General features: G+C 38.7%; 1 protein-coding gene across 3 annotated transcripts in view; it reads left to right on the forward strand.

Annotated features, from left to right (window-relative positions):
- The window catches only part of RNF130 (ring finger protein 130), a 55,600-nt gene that overhangs the window by 12,022 nt on the left and 22,882 nt on the right, over window positions 1-20,696 (forward strand). For all 3 annotated transcript variants that reach the window (XM_069029267.1, XM_069029266.1, XM_069029268.1), the window contains 3 exons: window positions 12,200-12,450; window positions 15,934-16,005; window positions 17,866-17,948. In XM_069029267.1, the coding sequence (XP_068885368.1) occupies window positions 12,200-12,450; window positions 15,934-16,005; window positions 17,866-17,948 (406 nt within the window). The remainder of the gene's footprint in view (window positions 1-12,199; window positions 12,451-15,933; window positions 16,006-17,865; window positions 17,949-20,696) is intronic.

The raw sequence follows: 20,696 nt of genomic DNA on the forward strand, positions 1-20,696 counted from the left end.
TGCTATGGTTGTTTCTTCCTTTTTTTAACAAGCAAAATGTCTCACAGGGGTTTGACCTTCCCAGTTCTGTATGCCACAATTTTGCAGGGGGGTTTTGACCTCCATGTAGCAATTCAAAGCCTGTTAACAATTGATTTTTATCTCAGGTACATTCCTTAGACATTTTTACAAGTAATCTGCAGATGAAAAGTCCTAGATTCTAATGAAACATTTTTTGCCAATTTTTTGGTTTTTACTTTTTTTTACTTTTTTTTTTTGCCCCCCCACTTCCCTCTCTACAGTTGTAGTGCCCTCCTAAACCTTCAGCTCTGGACTCTTTGAACTACCTGTAAGAATGTAAATTCTGCAGTCTCTATTTAACAATGATTAGTGAGTTTTCCCATGGCCTGGAATGCCTCAGTGTGTCAGGAAAAAAGGGTACTACTACTAATACAGCTTTGGCATTGTTGGCTCTATTACATGTTAAATCATGTAATGGGTTTGATTATAACTTTAATACCTTCTTTCTCATAATGCTGTTAGGTTTGGCAGTTGCTTTCACAGCAGTAGGATGGTGTCTTTCTTCTATTAGGAAGTCCTTGTTCCCTCCCTGTTTCATCTCAGAAGAGCAGTGTGTTGCCTTTCAAACTTTATCAATAGGCCCAGTAGTTCTGGTTGGTTGAAATACCATCTCAAGATGTCAAATATGAGAGCTGCTGTGGCTAAAACAGTGTCTTACAAGGTAGCCAGGCAGCTGTCTGGGTAATTAATATTTGGGGAAAAGCCCAATACTGTCTTTGGCATGGTGAGTTCCAAATATTTGCTCTTACTTACGGTAAGCTTTAAAAAAAATGTAATTACTGGAGATGATGCATATTTTAGCTTTGTGTATTTGAAATACTGGGTTTTAGGTGCATGTGCTCAGTCTGCTTTGGAATCTCTGTCCTGGTTTGGGCTGAAGGCTCTATTTCAGAACTAATATTGGACTTGAAGTGTTCAAACTACGTGACAGGCTAAAAGTAGTTTTCTAGAACTGAAGTAGCACCTGTAATGAAGAGAAATACTGCTCCACAGCCTTTGTTTTGATTGTGTTATGGACACGTAAGGGATTTCCTCAGCGATCACTTTGCAGAACTTCCTGCAAATAACTTCCTTGTGGGTTGATGGAGGAACTGCAAGTGTGTGTAACTGAGATGTAGACTGGTCCTTTGGTGTTAGCCTCAGCAGAGGGAGGGTTTGGAACCCAGCATTCCCCTTCTTGAGAGTTATTCCAAGTGGGAGATAGATTCCTGAATCTATGCTTATGGGATGAGTCTTTTCTAACACTGTGTGTAAAGCAGACTTGCACACATTCCCTGGTCCTCCTATTTCTGCCTTTTCAACCATATCAATGCTGGTGTGCTTCCAACCTAACTGATTCTGTGTCAATCTGTGTGGTCTGCTAATTAGATATTCCAGTGCACTACATCACTTCTGTTTAGTATTTTCTGTCCCTAAAGGTTGGGAGGAGCTGACCCTGTGTATCTGATAGCTGTTCTGCAGTGATTAAGTTAATATGTGTTAGAGTTGATAGCAAGTGAGAAGGAAGGTGGGCCACCAAGTTGGTGTTAGCTCCACATGATATCTATTGCTGTGCAGTATTCCTCTTTTCTTTAAAAATGCAGTCTTCACGAAACAAATTTTGCAGCTGTGTTATGATGACCAACTTAATGACTCTACATTTTCTTTCCATAGACAAAGGAGAAGGTAGACCTTGTGTTATTTTATATTACTGTAACGTAATCTTTGTACTGCTGCATAGTGAGCCTTAGAAATATTCCATCTTCCTGGTGAAGCAGAGAGGAAAGCAGCAACTGCTTATAATGCACACTGTGAACTGCAAGCTTTTCCTGCTTGGATATTTGCATGAATTCCAATCACCTGCTTAGACAGTGTCTGTGGCAAAAATAAATAACACATTACACAGATTGATGTATGTTGCCCACCTGCAGAGAGGTGATTCCCTGTGAAAAGAGCTTAGGAAGCACTTTTCACCTGTAGGATTAATATTTTATCCAAGCTATTTTTATGCTTGAATACACATTTGAAAATTTTATTCTTATGGAAATTTGTTCATACTCAAAATATTACTTAGCAGAATGGCAATTCTTTCTGGAGGCTGGATAACGACTGTCACTGTGGAGTCAGTCTATCATCACTGTGTCAAGTGAACAGTTTCTGCTGCTAATAGCAGAATTTGCTTTCTCTTGTGTCATAGTCCACCAAGTCTCTGCCCCTTCGTTTTCACCTTTGAGTTTTTAAGTAGGTAATGACCTTCAGGAATTGGTCAACTTTTTTTTTTAAATACTCATACTTCTGTTAATGTTATTTGCAACATTATTTTCTTTTCTTTGTGCATATTCTTGTGTATGTTACTGTATCCTTATTTTACACAATCCTGTAGATGTCTTCTATCAACCTAAGCAAAGGACATCTTTCCCAGCATAGGTTTTCTTAGACTATGAGGTCACTGGCAGGAAGGCAGTTTTATGAGTGGTTTTGCTTGCTGCTTCTGTTAAAGCAAAACTGCTACTGTCTAATGTAAAAAAGAGCCTGTGTGGTAGAGAAAATATGCAGTTGCTGTCTCCTTTATAAGCAGTTATGGGAATGGGAGGACAGTGCCGGTTAAATAACATTTTAATTCCTTTTTTGTTTGTGTGTGATGGATACAATCCTGTTAAGTACAAAACAGTTAAATCTGGGGAGGTTGGAGCTGGGTAATTTTTAAGGTCCTTTCCAAACCCAAACCATTCTCTGATTTTGTGATATTGAATTTCTCTCTTAAAATCTAGACTTTTATTTGGATTTACAGAAAAGAATAAAATCCAAAGAAGCCTCCAAAGTTCAAATTTCATACTTAGAATTTATGGAACAAATACAGACAGAAAAAGAGAAACACATATAGAAGAGAGTGTCAGAATGAAGCTGCTGGATTCCAGTAACTGTGGTTTATCAGCACCTAAGAAATTTCCAGAAGTATATAAACAACTTCTAATATAACACCGTTTTTAGAAGATTTACCTGATACAGGTAAATCTTTTAAGGTCTTGAGAACCAAGATGCAGATGTGTCATAAAGATCAATCTTCATTGCTCTTCTAATGAAACAGCTCATTAATTTTCTGGAGGAACTTGTCTCTGTTCCATGATGTGCACAGGTGGTGTTCCCCTGCCATGGCACTGTGCAAGAGGTGTCCAACATAGGCTCCCAGAAACAGGTTCCTTCTAAGGGAAAGAGTTTTCATGGCCCTCTATTCACTTAGAAAGCATACTAGCATGGGAAGCAGGGGCTGTACTTGCTTTGAACTGTGCTAAAACTGCCTATATGTTCTGTGGATTGTTTTAGGTCAGTGGGTCAGAAGCAGGAGGGACAGGAAGCAATTTGAAGTTGTTGCCATCTAATGGCTCTTCCACATTCTTGCCCTCATTCGGAGTGAGTACAATAGACTGCAGAGAGCCAGCAGTCGAGGTGCCACTGTCCTCTGTTGTGGCACTGATCCCTGAGCAGCTCATCTCTTAACTCTGCTGCTTGCCTTTTTCTCACAAATGTCTCTTTATGTAACTCTGAGCTGAACTGATGCGTGAAAGCTCTGGCAGGGTGTACTGCAGATTATCATGCACAAATGTGTACTGACGAATATTTTAGCTCTATACCAAATCCACTGCAAAACTTGCCCTGGATTACTGAGACCTACTTTGAATCCACAGGTCAAAACTCATTTTATTGTATATTACAATATTATTATTAAAATGTGTTATTATTAATTTACCTCAGAATATTAGTGAAAAGGAAAGAGCTGAGTCATTAAAGCTGAAGCTTTAAAAAAGGCCAAGCAATTAATAGTCTAACCATAGTTTACATATATTTGATCATTTTTTGTTTATGTTTGCTAATTGAAAATATGGAGGATGAATGTCAACAGCTTTATTGTTGATCATGTTTCCCACTACATTCCTTGGAGGTGTATCAATCAGGAAGATCTGTCACATGGTAGATGGAGGTGTCTGACACTTAGAGACGGGGAGAGGAGTATGTTTTACATGCTGATTCTGGACCATAAGGAAGCACTTCTCTCTTCAAGGCAATGCAGGGAAGCCCCTTTACAGAGCCATCATAGCTTTGGTGCCTTGCAGAACTCCTTACCAGTGTTTCTGTGTCATACATGCCTCATCCACAACTAAAATAACAGAAGTCGGGCTCATTTTAACTCAGCCAGCTGAAAGGGTAATTAGTTCTGTGACTGTGAAGTGGCCCACGGGACTGTTAGTGACTGTAAGTAATTACATTCTTCTTCTTATCCAAAGTCTGAGCTCCAGCAGCAGAGTAATTCCCTGTATCTATGGACTCAGTAGAACCAAATTTATGATATTAATCTGTGAATATGCTCTTTATAAATCTCTCAAAGTATTTTGTAGTGTCCTTGGGTAAGGCTATCTTGCCATTTCTCTTTTGTGCTTTGCTGAATTTGTTTGCAATGACTGTCCATGTCCAGATAGATAGATCTGTAGAGAAGTTGTGTGTCTATAGAAGAATATACTTGAGCATGACAAATTGCCCTTTTTAGAAATCCCTGGGTTTTTTAGCTGCACCATCCATTAGTGGGAATACAAACTGCTGTCCAGAAATGGCAAAATGTAAGCCACCTGCTAGCACCTGGTCACACTGTGGAATGCAAGAGACAATTATCAAAATCCAGGTGTGTCTTATATTGATGAATGGACCAGTGATGTCTACACTACATTAATATTATTGATGAATCAAGAATGTGGCACCATAACAGGTTTTGGACACTGTTCAAAAGTATAGAAAGTGAAGGAAAGCTGTTTTCAAATTAGCAAAAATATCTTTTGAAGATAGGCAGGTATAGATATTTCAGAAATGTGTGAAACTGTGACACAAGGAACCTTTTTATGCAGTGGTGTGTAATGTGTTAGGATTACACCATTTCCCTAGTCAAAACTTAAAGTGATCCTTCAGCTTTTTATTAATTTGCATTTGTTCAAGGTTTGAATATAAAATTTGGTCTGCTTCGTTAGCATACTAATACTGTTAACAGTTACAAGTATTTATTCTTTAAAAGAGACTGCAAATCAGTTTATTCACAGTAAAATTTGCTTAATGCTATGTAAAAATTTAAGTAAAAGAAGAAAAAAATCTGTGCACAGATTCTGGAAAGGGGATGATCAAGTGACACATTTCCTTGTGCCAAGCTTTTTTTATTCTTCCGGCATTATTTAGGTGGAATGTCCGTTTCCTTTAAAAAAAGATAAAACTGTAGTGCAAGCAGATGCAAAGAGGCATTGCTAAGACAGGAAAGAGTATGAAATATCTGAAAAGTCATTGTAACATCTATCTGCTTTTCTCTTGTCTCAGCTTGGTTTTCCCTAGTGTAAAGAACCCAAGAAGTCACATGCACTAAATATATACATATATATATATATAAATGTAATTTCCAGAACCTACATGTCTTTCCACAGAAAGGGAATATGTGATATAAGTGGAATTATCAAGGCAATTCAAAAGAGGGGAGCACAAGAAACCCCAAGCCCCAGAACCCAGTGTCCTTACCGTTCTAGGGGAACTCTGCTGCAGTTCAAATTCCAGGGATTTATAAATTCTCTCCCTTTCCTGGCCTGGCCATGGGTCTGTCCTCCTGCTGCCCATCCTGAAGCATTGAAGTAGCACGTTTAAAGACTGAGCAGAGATTCTGGAACTTGTGGGGCTCTAACAAAAAAGGTGGGTGCATCTTATAGCTTAGTAGAGGATCTTAATTCTTCTAGCAGTGCTTAGTGTCATATGACTTGGGATGGAAGATAGAAAGGAGCTCCCTGGGTGAGGCTGGTGGAGGGGAAATGATCTGCAGAGAAGCAAAAGCCCAGTGCCTCTTTTGTACATACTGAAGTTTTGTTGTATCTTTGAGAGGCTGTGAGTGTTGGTTTTCTGGAGTGTGTTAGTGCAGGAGAGAGTCAGCTTGACCTTGACGAGCTTGAGGAAATCCAGGGGCATAGCTCGCCAGCTCACGTGTATCAGCAGGATTTGGACTTGTGAATGATCAGGATGTGGCTGTGACTGCCTGTTTTGATTGTATGCTAATTTCTCTATAAGAAACATTCCCTGAGTGTCAGAAGAGAGCAATTGGGTTATGAAATAATGTGTCAGTAGTTGTTACCTAAATACAGCCCAACAGTTTTCTCAACTGATTTTGCAATTTATCTCTCCTTTTAGGAACTCTTGGTCAGAGTAGATTATAAAGCTGATCAAAAATATGGCAAGGACATTATACTGAGGCATCGTTTCTTGTTTAACAAAGGAGGATAGGCTTATAAGTTTATTATTTATCACTTATGGACTTAATGTGCTACAGGCTAGCACAACAAGAATCTGATTAAGCTTTAATATTTGTTTTGAATTTAATTGTGTCACACCCATCTTTGAAAAGCTGCTCTTGCTGTTTCTGGTTTTCTAATCATATGCCTGAATCAATGCCTGCTTTTCATAAAGGAGCAGACTTTGTGATAGTCCATCATGTCTGCAGTACAGCAGTGCCTGGCATGTTGCAGAACACTGAAGTGTGTAACCATGTTTAGAGGGCACAGAGCAGGACCCTCTCTTCACCTGACAGAGTGAAATCTGTTGTAGCTTTTTGCTACAAAGAAAAGTTCCAAGTGCTCTTCAGATACACATTGACAGTATTTCATAGAAGCCTGTTCCTCACTGAACTTGAAATACCTACTTCTTTGTCCTCTTGAGCAGACAGAATTCAAGTTTTAATTTCAGAAGCTTTTTCTTTAGGTTGTTTTGAATGGGTTTGTGCAGCAAAGAGACTTGTGATTTCTGCAAATACCTGCTCAGTGTTTTGGGATAGCAAGTTGTTCCACTGGTTGTATTTAACTGAGGCACCTTTAAAAGCCTGACGTTTGGGTAATAGTTTCATATGCTGCTGCCCTTTATGATTTTTCTCATGGTAATTTTGTAAAATCTGTTCTGGTGTCTGACACTACATAAAATAGGCATCCTAAAGTAAATGCTTACATACAGGCAAGAATTCAACATTTTCAATATTATTAAGGCAACAGGATAACAAATATTTTAAAATGCTACCAGTCTCATTTTAAAATTAATGTATATATTCTTGGCGTTAAATTCTTATCTTGTTTAGAATGCAATAACTGTCAAATATTATGGGCTTTTTCTGTATTTGATTTGGGACATCTCAAACAACATATTCTACTCTTGAGATTGCTCATGTGTTGACAGCTTGGATGTGCTCTTGTTTACCTTCTGATTAGATCAAAATAAAAATATGTGCAGCTAGACCAGTTTTAATAACTCTGAAGATATGCCAAGGCTCATCCTCTTGGTGTCTGCTTTCCCATAAACCTGTTTAGAATGTAAGAGTTATTCTTCACAACAAATTTCTTTGTTTTGCATCAGAGGAAAATGTTAAGGTACCTGATGAATTTGTGGGTTTCCCCACTGTTGTTAAATGCTGTGGAATTTTTATTTAAAAACTCTTCTCCCCAAGCCCACTTTTTCTAGTGGCACAGCTTTGCATACAGGTCAGCATGCCTTATCCTTTACCTCACGAGTTCCATGGATTATATCCTTTATGGCTGAATCCCTTCCCTGGTGGAGGTAATCCTTGCTTTCACCTCTGCTCTGATGCAGCTCGGATGTCTTCTGGTGTTTTCACAGAACTCACAGTCAGTCTCTCAAAATTTCACATACAGCCATAGCTTTCATTAGTGCTTTCCTGCTTGCTTTGTCACTTTCTGGGCTCCCAAATTCTGTTGAAGTGGTTTCACTGTTAGTTAATGTTATTCCAAGAAATATGTCGCTCACAGTAATAGGATTGATCCTTTTCCTGGGTACTGAATATTAGGTATTGCTGTCTTTTTATTTCTGATATAATGCATTCAGAAATGCTTAGCACACAGCTCCAGGATTTTAACAGAAGATTAGGGAAGTCTGGTTTGTGAAGATTGGCAGTTTTATTTCCAATTATGTGATCATGATGATGATCCTATTGCTGCACTCAGGCAGTGGTATTTTAATGTCTGAATCCAGCTTTCAAGTGACTGTCTGGACCATTCTTTACCTTTATCAGGAAATGGGGAATTTGTTTGTGTTTTCTAAGGAAGTACTCTGAAATTTTCACCAGCAGAATTATTCAGGTAAATGTCTGCTAAGTTTAGGGTTTTCGGAAAGAAGCGATGAAAGGATTCAGTTGCAGTTAAATATTCTCTGCTATTTAAAGAGAGGGCAATATTCTTTCGCAAGCATGAGATGAGTGCAGTCTGTGTGCTTCATGCTGTGTCTGCAGCATCAGCAGCCACTATCAGAGACTTACTGCAAGGACTCTAGCTTTAAATATCAGCCATTAGCAAATCACTGACCTTTGTTATGAGTATCTAACTTAATTCTCAGTTCTCTGCAAACCTTGTTGCATCAAATCAAAATAGTTCAGTGCCTCTTACAGGTGGTCTGACACTTTTCACACTCAAGATGGGATCTAAGGTTTTGCCCTCCCCATCTGTGAGAAGGTGGTTGAAGCATTGCAGCCTGATTAGCAGGTGCTTTTTTCCAGGCTGCCATTCCCTGCAACCTCTAGTGGGTGCTAGGTGGAGGTGTCTGAAGTCTCCTCTTTGAACCATGCCTGTCTTCAGCTTCAGCTGGGTATCCTGGACATAGTTATGCATATTTTGAGCTTCAGATAAACATTTGGTAGTCAAGAATTAATGAAAAAAAACAAACAAACAAAAAAGGGGGAAAAAAAAAGAAAAGGCAAAACCAAACAAAAACCCAAAAAAATTCCCACCAAACAAGCAAATGACAAAAAACCCACCAAAAAAAAAAAAAAAAATCAAAAACCAACACAACAAAAGCACCACAAATATTTGCCTGTGAGGACACTTGTAACATTTCTTTGAGATTACTTTTTATTGACTTTCTAAGCATGCTCTTTTAGAACTGCTAGGACATATGAATAGGTCAATGAGAGAGCAAAGCAGTTTCCTTATGAGCTCTACAGGAAACTTCTGGATGTTGCTGTTTTTCCCATAGTCTTGTTTTTAGTGTCTTCTCAGCTCTTAAGTTCTTCTCTCTTCTGCTCTCACAATGTAACATTACACAGATTTAATGATTAGTCACAACTTCATCCCTTTTCATACACACAGTTGTATAACTATCCTAATTAAACATGCGCATGATAAAATTGCAAGCTGGAAAGAGCTGCCTGGGCTTGGATGATAGCAATTAAATGATTTATGTTTACAGGCATCAATATTTATCTTATGTCTACCGTCTGTCCTAGCTTGTCATCTATGGTTCCATGTGTAGTTCATTGGCTTTAGTAAGCAATCCATATTCTTTTCTCTGGACTCTGTGTTCTTGGCTGAGGAGAATCTTGCTTTTCGAAAGATTATGGAGTAAGACCATATTCTGAGTTTCACAAACACTCTTAGTCTTTCTGTCTTCACCTGAGGATTTTTTTCTGCTAAAGTTTCAGAAATAAAAGGTTTCAAGGTGCTTAAAATAAATGAGTCACTGTCTCCTCCTGCCCCCAATTGTTCTCAAACAGGGAGTTCTTGCTAAAATTATTTAGGGTGATGCCCCTGACAAAAATATGGATGAACCAAGTCCCAGTTTCCACTGAGCTTCAGTATGTTAAACAGACACAATTTATTTTTCTTTTCTGCAGTTCTCCTTGGCTCTGGCGGGGTCAGAAGCAGCAGTAGCACTTTGGCTGTTCCCAGTTGAGTCATTTGGAATGCAAATCACTTTGCAGTGATGCCAGAGGTTCCCATTGTGCTGGGCTTTATATAAAACGCGTGACAGATTGTCAGCTTTGTCACATTCCCTGGGCAGCAGGGAATAGGTAGAGGCTTCAGCTTTGGATTCAGATAACACTGGACTAGTATCAGAAAATCTTTGTCATCTTTGCGTTGCAGATAACTATAAATCATGTTAGAATATTACATTGAGTGCTTCAGCTTGATATTTTCATACTAACATAATTTCTCAGTGCAAATAAATTTCTTCTGGGGAAGCTTAGCAGAGCGTGTGCTCTAGGGAATACAGTCCTCCTGAACCCTTCCCTGCTTTTCTTCTCTGTCTGAACTAGATACGAAGAGCAGAAGTGAAGTCTGGGGAAAATATCAAGCAGTATAAATTATCTGCTCTTGATTGATCTTGCGCTATCTGAGCTGCAGGGATTTGGGGTTGCAGGAGCATGTGCTTCATCTACATACAGGATATTGTAGGAAGGGTGTCTCTTGTGCTGTAAAAATGTGCTGAAAGTCAGGGCAGGAACTGTCCTCCCAACTGGACAAATAGGAATCTGGGTAGATTTCCATGAAAATAAAGCTAGTGATGGACTTTTACTCTGAGCTTTGCTGTCTATTAAATATCTTGGTTATTTTTGCATGAAACCAAACTTGGTATTGAAGTATCTCTTGAGAGCTGGATTAAAATTGGTCTTGTATGAGTCTGTGCTATGCTAGAGATTAAATAAATTGTGTTGAGCTTTCATTGCTATTCAAAGCTTTTGAATTACTGTGGCACTGTTTCAAAAATATTCGGAAGGAAACACTGAACTTTCTTTCCCTATTTAGCCCCATGTTAGCAGGACAAGGCCTGAATGACTTTGCCATTTCAATTTTAAATAAAGAAAAGTTTAAATTTCTTGAGGAAAGCAATTTGAGGGCTGTGGAATGTTTTTTCAAATATTGTGCAAGTTTTAATTTCTGAGATTATAAGTTTTGATTCTTTTGAGTAGTTCTGTCAGAAGAATTCACATCACCAGCATTAGTGAACTTAGTAGGAAAACTGATTATAGTGGCTGTAAATGTTACTATTTAGCATAGTGAATGCAAAGTGTAATAAGAGAACATTTAAGGCTGTTGCACAACTCTATTAAAAGTCCCCATTGTGGAAAAACTACGTAGCTGTCACCCTGAATTATTGTGCCCAGGGTTTCAATGATGCTGCTCTTTTGGCTCTTGAACATCATTTTGTGGATACATAGCTTCTTAAAAATTAGGTTTTGATTAAAAGACTTTGAAGAAATGCCTTGTGTTAAAATAGGACCTCATGTTCTCTACTGTCACACTAGGTTCTCTGTAGTTTAAATCCACTCTAAATCCAGAATCTTGGTGCTGAAGTCGTTCGCCTTATACAGCTCCTCTCTGAGGGAATGTGAATTGGAGCAAGCAGATGGAACAAGCAGATGAGCAGATTTTGCAAGCATTTTGAAAATAGGTCTTGAAAAGGTTTTTAGTATAGGAAGCAAATAAGTCTGGATGAATAAGAATGAAACTTCACAAGGTTTTTTTTCTTTCTGGCTCTGGTTTTTCTAAAACTTTCCTTTCTTTGAAATTATAATTACCCTGTGTTCAAAATCCTCTTTTTTTAATGGGGTCTTTGCTTTAAAACATGGGTGCTCTCTCTGCTCTACAGGTGATTTTGTTCTTTTTCGGCAAGGCTTATGGTTTTCCTATTATCCTTGTACCAATAATTTTCCCTTTGGGACAGGAAATAGTCTAGAGGCAAGACACTATGAAAACAGATGGGCTACACACTGAAAATGGAGCTGATGAAGCTGACAGCCTCTTTGCGATCCTATCAAGCGTGTCTTTGTATGGGTGATAAAATCAGCAGTCAAACTTCTGCCAAGTTTTTCAATTCTCTTTTACTTTGCAGCCACATAACCACTCTGGGGAACTTGCATAACTCTTCCCAGCAACATCCACAGTACTGCCTGTGCTAAGGGCGCTCGAGCAATATTCTCATATTCTCACTCATCTCCTAAATGTTTTTCTGAGAGTTGCCTGTTTAGGTATTCATGGCTTCATATCTGGAACAAACGTACTTTTGAAAGCTAGTTCAGACTGCACACAGTAATTACAATGTGGGAAGTACTGTGTAACCAGCAGTAGAGATCTGTTACTATGTGTGGAGCTGCAGAGAGTTTGCATGTTAATGCCCTAATTTGAAAATCTGGGTTTGAAGGACAAGGCATGATTAGTGTACCCAGTAGCATGTTCCATGTGCCACAGATGGCTTAGATTAAAACCTCGAGTTGTCAAATGGCTTTCCATTTGGAAAATTAGAAAATTCATCTTGTGAGCAGCATGCCATGTTAATTTTAAACATAAATTAAATATTTTTCCCCTTTTTATAGGAACCGGAGACATTGTTGCTGTCATGATTACAGAATCGAAGGTTAAGGAGATCCTGAATTACTTGGAAAAGAATATCTCTGTCCTGATGGCCATAGCAGTGGGGTCCCGTGTTCCTCCGAAGAACTTCAGTCGGGGCTCTCTAGTCTTTGTGTCAATATCATTCATTGTTTTGATGATCATTTCTTCAGCATGGTTAATATTTTACTTCATCCAGAAGATCAGGTACACAAGTGCACGTGACAGGAATCAGGTAAGGGGTCTCTTCTTTTCTCTTAAGTTATGGAGATAATATTTCTGTATACAATAATCAGTAGAGAACAAATAGTTTCTAAGGAATGCCCATCAAACTGGTGTTCAGAACCTCTTTGTTCCAAGGCAGAGCATGTTGCCAGACAAGGATTTTTATATAGCAAAGTGTTTTCAACCTGAGCGGCACCAGTATAGGTCCTAATACATGACAGGAAAGAATAGAACTGAAGCAAAATACTTGGAGTTTTAGTTAGTGTAAGTCCAAAAGTAAGATGAGTTCTGTGTTGGCTGAGTAAATACATTCTGGATGTATGTTGGGAATGGGGAAGAAAGTTATGAATCCACTTGTGTAGTATGGGGGAACACTGAGCAAATGTTACAAATTCTCTCCATGCTCTTAAGGATACCTTCTGTAATAGTTAAGGTAATTCAGAAATTGTATAAAAGTATTCCTAAATCATAATCTATCATGAATGTTAGGGTAAGAAAACTAAGGTGTAGAGCTGCTTAGTGGTCTGTGTTGACTTTCAACTTTATTTAAGATCACCCTTGGTAAGGAGTGCCTAATTCTCCTGGTGATATATTTTAACTAAAATTTTGTCCAATATACCTTTCTTACATTCCTTTTCAACTCTTACGGCCGTACTCAGAGACCCAGACTAAATCAAATTGTCAACTCAAACACAGATTAAACTGTAGAAGTAAATGTTTTACTAGTGTGGACTTAATGACCTTCCATAGTGTGCCTTGGCTTTTATTGAGAAGGGTCAGTAAGCCTTGGGAAATCCATAGTGTCCTCTTTGCCCTGTCTCTCTGCCAAGGCTAACTTAGAAACCTCCTGACCTCTAGTCACTGTCCTCCTTTCCCCCAAATTACAGGTGATACACAGCAGCTGGCTGTGAGGCAGTTCTTTGGTGTTCCGTCAGACCTAAAACAAGTTCAAACTTACAAAGCCTCGGTGGTGGCACAGGATTTCCTTTTCAGTTACTATAAATAGTGTCTGATGCTGCAGGTCCCATGGGCATCCTGTAGATTTTCCTAAGGATGTCATTCTTAAATGACCACACTGTAGCCGGTACTTAGTGTGGTCCCTTGGGATGGTGAAAGTTTAAATATAACTGTAACTTAATGAATGTCTGTGGAATACTAAATTGTGCCTTCTCTATCCCCTACATGGCTCTAGGCTTCTTCCAAATGTCCACGTTTCAAAACAGTTGCTCCATTGGGAAAGGGCTCTTATGACCTTTTTTCTTTCTTTAGATTTTTACAAAGGTCAGGAGAAACTTGATGAAAATTTTATGTGGTTTAAAAAGCTGAGCTTATTAAACTTTAATAAGAAGGTGGCGACAGCTACAGCTTACTTTTAAAGAGCTTTGAGAGCTTTCACAAAGACTGTACTGTTAGTGATGAAATAACTTGGTTTAGGCTATGATCTTGTTTTTAAGTTACGTCAAGGCACACGTTTTTCTGGTTTTTAAATCAAAGCCATCAAAAACTTGCTGTGTTTTGTAGATAACACCAGCAGGTATTGGTATTTCACATGGTTATTCTTGCATGCTTCCATTGGAGGTGTGAAACTTTTTTGCATGTGGAAGTGACCTTTTCCATCCACACAGTTGTGGGTTTTAAAGGCAAGCATATGGTCTGTGCCTGTGCCCTAACTTAGCAAAATAGCAAATTCTGAGTGTTTCCAGTGTTAGCATGAAAGACTATTTGTTAAAATTAGAAAATAGAAGAGATTGACCTCTTCAATGGAAGAGATGAAAGTTATTGTTCAGCAAATTTATTTACGTAAAAGAACTTCAATATGTTGGAAGAGTTCTGCTGAAATATTATGCTTTCAATGGGAAAATAATCTTTAAAATTCCTTGTAGTGCATATACAATCACATGCAGTAGAATGAAATATAGATACTACCCACATTTACTTGGCTAGTATTGTTGAGCATTTGAGTTAAATGCCATTTCAGCCTTGTTCCTCTCAGTAATCATGCTTTTGGTTATGCAATGGTTATCTACTCCAGCAGTGTGCCCAGTGTGTTCTGTGTCATTAAGTTCTCGGGCCAATATGCTTGTTCCAGGGCATGTAATTTAGATCTGCTTAAATTGACCAAATTCTTGCATATTGAAGTTAGGGTGAGATTTTTGACTCTAGGAAGCATATAATTTCCCATCCCAGCTCTGCTTCTGATGCTGTGCTTCCTACATGGATATGCTTCAGTAGCTGGGACTGTGTATTTGATTTTTTTCAAATCCTTGCTCTAAAAAATACAAAATAAGAGCTGCTGTAAAACTTGTGAAACCACAAGGAAGAGAAGTGCTTATGTAATTCTAAAATAAGTGGTACAGTCAGTTGCAATGCAGACTTGTGACGTCATTGTGTTTCTCAAATAAAAGCAACTTTCATTCCAGTTTGTGTGCAGGGAAACGTGTGATACGGGGGGTACACCTTATGAAGGATTTGGGTTTCAGTTTCATAGAAGGTGGGCACAAAACCCCACACATGGATTGCAGGATGCAGGGAAGGTTTTGAGCTGCATTCTCAGAAGCAGCCCATCCCTTTCAAAGGTGGAGTACTCGGTACAGGTTGGAGGGGAAAGAGGAGATACGTGAACTTCTGTTTTTTAAGTCAGTTTTAAACCAAGTCTGATGTCTCATGTCACTGAAGGAAGACAACAGGATCTTTGTTTCATTCAGTGCCCACCTTTGGGACCCCAGTGGGTAAACAGTGACAAACAGCCATTCTTTGTTGGCTGGGAACTGGGCATTTCAGTAGGAATCAGCACTTGAATGTCAAAGGCTCCTTCCATCCAACTGCAGTGGTCATAAAGCAACATAAACAGCAGAAAAATAGTTTGGCCTCTGCATGCAGATTGAGGTTATCTTCAAACCAGTATTAATTTCAGCTTAATTTAAGTCTGTATTGGTTTATTTAGATTTCGTGACCCATCATTTTTTTCTTTTATGAGATCGTGGTGGTTTTGGGTAATAGCAAGAGAGAAACTAGGTTACACTGGGAGGATTTTGTGCATCTCAGAATAAGATCAGCCTGCTCAGGGGGGAAATATAAAAATAATTCAAGCTTAAGAGAACAAGCAGTGTATTACAGCACACTGAATAAAAACCAGTATGAACAGAATACAATGGAAATCATCTGGAGGGGACGTGGCTTCAGCTTTTATCCTGCAACCTGGCTTTGATTAGTTTTGCACATCAGTGCTGATTCACTTCTGTGGACTTCTGTACAGTCCCTGAGTTTTATGCCCATGCTTAGGGAGAGCATTTGAGGATTCAGCTGTTGGCTATTTTTCCTTCTCAACAAATCTCAGTGCTTTGCTGTGTTTGCATTTTGTCTTATGTGTTGGCCTGCTGCCATAGTGTGTATTGCAATGGTATTACTGAGTCCAAATAAGTCATTATAAAGGACACTAATGAAGCTTGTTTATCAGGGTTAATTTGTGTTCTCTTCTTTGTCACTTTATTAGCGTCGACTTGGAGATGCTGCCAAGAAAGCCATTGGTAAATTGACAACCAGGACAGTAAAGAAGGGTGATAAGGTATAATAATAAGATTTCAACATGATAAACTTGAGCATCATGTTTAATTTTTTTCTGGGGAAACAATCTCAGTTTTTTCTTTCCATTTCTGATTTATGACTTTGCCTTCCTTGTTGGAGGCTTACTTTGTCCTGTGGCACAATATTTTGTGTAACTGTTAGTATTGATGTGTGCTGTAAGTCTGTATATTTCAAAGAAGTTTTTCTTGCTTAAATACTATTTGCACTCCATCTGGCAACTGTGACTGAGGGTGGTTTTGTGTGCTGGCTGGCTGGGAGGATGTCCTGGCATGAGTACATAAGGGCTGGCATTGTTTATATGGAATTCTTAAGCTTAGAACCTTTCCATGTATAGGTTCTGTAAAGGAAAAATAAATATAAAAGACAGGCAATTGAAGATACCTCTTAAGTAAAATACAACTATTCAGTAAGTTAAGGGGGAGCATAAAGAGGTATTTCAGTAAATGTTACTCCAAGAACATTTCTTGCTGGTATACAAACTAAAATATATGGTGTGTTATGTTGTAAGCTTTTTCCACTTTATGAGCAGTATTACTTTATTTTTGATTCTGAAAGGAAAAAGTAGTCATTTAATCTTGCTTAATTTTTTAGCTTTAATTTTCAAAAGGCAGGGAAATTCTGGCTATGATTTGATTTTTAAAATCTTATTTCCTAGGGCCTTTGTATTGTGATTCCTTTTTATCTTTCTTGTCAACACTATCAGCAGTGGGAGATTAGGAAGTGATAGGAAAATTTGCTTCCAGAGAGAAGGCAGAGAAAATGTCTTCCTGTTCTTCCTCCCTCCCTATGTAGTTTTATTTCAAAACAGCCCACTGCACTAAATCTTTTCTGGAATGGGAGAACATACAGATTAGAGGAACTTTTCCATGTTAAAAAATGCTGTTGTCTTGACAGCATAAATTCAGAACTGGCAAGTGCTATGTAGGTTGCAGTGCAGACAGCTTGAGGTGCACATGCAGGTGAACAGAGTGGGAAAAACCTTTTTTTCCTCAGAGGAGCCATCAGGATTCTCTGTGTGCTGCCCTGGCTGCTGCTGACCAGGAGTGGCTGTGGCCTTGCTCTGGTCCCTGTCTTGGTGTCTGGCTTGTAGCTGGTTGGCATCAAAAAGAACAGTGACGTTGAAGTAAGAGAAGGAACAGCCTATTTTTTGTCACAGGCCCAAACATTTTAAATATGTATTGTTGATGCCATATCTATATCCAGATGAAGTCCCATCTTTTTCATTTGGAATTTTAAAATACCATATTTTAAAATAGAATTTTTAAAAAATCTTAACTTCTGGAAAACAGAAAAGAGAAGAGCCAGTCAATCAGTGATCCTCATGTTCATGTCTGGATAAGAACAATGATATTTCTGCAAGTAAGCAGCAGACACAAATATGGGACTACTCTGCAATAAGTAATATGTGCTAGTTCTGGCTCTAAAAATGAGCCCCAAAATTCTTATTCTGCCAGAACAAACAAACAAACAACAATAACAACAAAAAAACCCCTGGATTAAATAGCCCTGGATAAATGTTAGCTCCAAGCTGGAAGTAAAAAGCAAAAGGAAATCTAGGAAAAATTCCACTAGATTTTATAATGATTTCACTGAACACTGGAATCATTTAGGCCTTAGCTTATGTTTCAAATGGTGATTTACCAGCTCAAAAAAATAGGAGTTTTGTATGTATGAGATGCTTTTCTTGCTTAAGTCATGTTGAAATATAATAATGCAGTCATTGGATTTATAGCTTGGTAACAGCTACTTGGCACAAAGCAGTTCATGTACTAGTCACAACTACTTTGACATTTGTCATAGCTTTGACTCTTGACTTGAATTCTCATTCTATTCATTTTAGGAAACAGACCCAGACTTTGATCATTGTGCTGTCTGCATTGAGAGTTACAAGCAGAACGATGTTGTTCGCATTTTGCCATGCAAGTAAGATAATAAAGTTGCTTTGTTTGGAAACTGTTCTCTGTTGGTGCTCTTTTGCTTCATTTCATGTAATAGGTGCATTGTAATTCACAAATGCATTTGTTGGATGTTTTCAGTCCTAATAACAGCCACTTTATTTTAGACTATGGTGCCAGAAAGTGTGAATGTGGATGCTGGCACTATTAGGACAGTGGAGATTAAACAGAATTATATTAAAGATATTGGCAGTGGAGCTATTGAGATTGCAGTGAGGTGGAGGGGTGCAGGTTTAAGGACCAAGTCATGGGCAGACTCAAAAAACTTCAGTATAAGGAGCCAGGTACAGCTGCAGCATTCTGCACAGTAGATGTGCAACAGCTGGCTGATGGTTTCCAAAACTGTAGGAAATAGAAATGCAGTCTTTGCAACCTTCATACCTCCTGACATTAGTCAGCTTCTGTGCTGTCATCTGTCTTTGGTCTCTTCAGTGCAGTGTGATCTTGGCTTGTGTCTGAAGATTTGTACTTGCTGGTGATTCTGCATTAGTGCTTAAAGTATAACAACTTCTACCCCTTTTATGGCACTGTGTTGACATTTACAGGTTTTCAGTTTGTTTCCATTCCAATTCCATTCTTGAGTTGTTTTGGGACATTTTCTCTTTGAGAGATGCTTTTAAATACTTTTCCACCTGGTGGCTGATTTTGATGAATCATACATTTTGGTAGCTTCAAGCATTACCAAGGACATCTTTCCCTTGTGTTCTAAAATGCAAAGCTTTCTCCCCATCTCCAGGCACAAAAACCATGTGTAAGTTAGGTTGTGTATATGCAGCAAGATCCAGTAACTTGGCTTGTGCTTGATACATAAATGGTTCTGCATGATACTCCAGAAGCAACAAAGTCATGTGTTGGAGTCGATCTCCAGTCAGGCAGCAGCAGCACATAAGAGCTCATTATTGGTCTTCTAAATCCTCCTGCAGGCTGTTCTGAATAGCTGGAATATCTTCTAATGTGCAGTGTATTTCCATCATCATAAAAGGAAAACACTATTATTTTATATCTTATTGATCAACATATGTGTGCATTATACTTCTGAAGCCAAAAATCTAATTCCGTTTACTGTTCTCTGTGTTCCTTACCTCTTGGACAGTAGGAAACAATGACGTGTTTTAGATTCTTAATGTTGTTTAGTTAAAATACTCTACAAATGATTATTTAGAAACTCCAGTTAAAATATTTAGGAATAGAAGAGCTTGGTCTTCATTTGTAAAGGTTTGTGAGCTTTTAGTCATATGGGTGGGTGGGTGTGTTTCTTCTTTACAATTCGGTCATTTTTACTCAAAGTGGATGTCCTCTTGCTCTAAAAAATGTACTCCCAGGTGTTAAGTAAAGATTTCAGAGTTACATCATTTATTGCAATCTCAAGTGAAGTTTGTGTAGGGGAATTAAGCCCTGCTCTTTTAGTATGTTATACAGAAGCTTAGTCAGAAATTAGAGGAGGAACTTCTGGAAACTGCACACCAGTTTTGGACCACTGAGATGATTGATTGGTAAACTGCCTCTTAAGAAAGCATCTCTTGTGTAGTTCAGGGTGGTATTGTGAGGCTCAAGGACGTGGAATGAAAGGTCACAAGTCCCACCCCTCTGTGCCTTTCTCTTGATACCAAACAAAAGGCAGGACGAGGTCCTTGCCAGTGAAGAGAGAGAGAGTCTTCCCCCATAGGAAAACAACTCTTCCCACTGAGCACAAGGCAGAGTTGGGATTAAAAGCCAACTTCCTTAGTTAAACAACTGCCCCTGTCCAAGCAGTGGATATGTGGCTCATATCCACAGATACAATACAGACCATTTAAACAAGGTGATCATTGATACTTTTTTTAGTTAAAAAAAAGAAAAGAAAGAAAGAAAAGTCCTTTTCCTTCATACACCTTTGGTGAGCTGCAGTCCTGCAGGCAGGAAGCTCTGGGCCCTCAGGGATAGTTACAGCTGTTCAGGGAGCTGCATGCAGGTGCACCTGGCTGCCACCTCAGCACAACCTGCCCCAGTGCAGTCTCCCATGTAAGGGAGAGATCAAGGCTCTTGTGTAGATCGTTTTCGGTTCTGTTTTTCACAAGAATGTAAGGTCAGCAAAGGCTCAGATTACATTCCTGCCAAAGGCTGTATGACAACTTTTATGTTCACTTTCTACTTCTTTTTTGCATCTCACTTTTCATTTGCTGCAGCTCAGCTTTTGAGTGCAAAACCATCTAGGCTAGACACAAACAGTGAGATGGATGCTTTCCACGAGACATTTTTATATTTGTGGATGAAAAGCCAACTACTACCTGCAGAGATGGGCCCAATAAATATCAGATTCCGTGTAAGATTTTTCAGTCTTCAGTGCCTGAAATGCTTCTCCCCAAATCTTGTTTTGGAGGTTTAACTCCTTTCTACTTTCTCATACTTCACCCTCCCATTTTAGTGCAGCATGAAATGTTAGTTTAAAAAAAACCAAAAACAACTCAAACAGCACACAGACTATAAAACAAAGCCTACAAGAGAGCTTCTAAGCCAGATGAGAAAATAAATTGCAAGAAAACCGTGGAGAAAATTACTTGACCAAGAGAAAGCAAATGAAAGGCTAGAAATTCTTCTTACTGTGCTTGTTGGGGAAGCTGTAATCATTAGACAGTAGGAATCACTGGCATGAGGCATCCTTGCTGCTTTCATCAATTTAAAAGTAGCCTTTCCCTTTAGTACCACAGTTATTCCCTGCAGTTAAGTATGGTCTGTC

Source organism: Aphelocoma coerulescens, chromosome 13 (assembly GCF_041296385.1).
Source record: "Aphelocoma coerulescens isolate FSJ_1873_10779 chromosome 13, UR_Acoe_1.0, whole genome shotgun sequence".
In the NCBI taxonomy this organism is placed as follows: domain Eukaryota; kingdom Metazoa; phylum Chordata; class Aves; order Passeriformes; family Corvidae; genus Aphelocoma; species Aphelocoma coerulescens.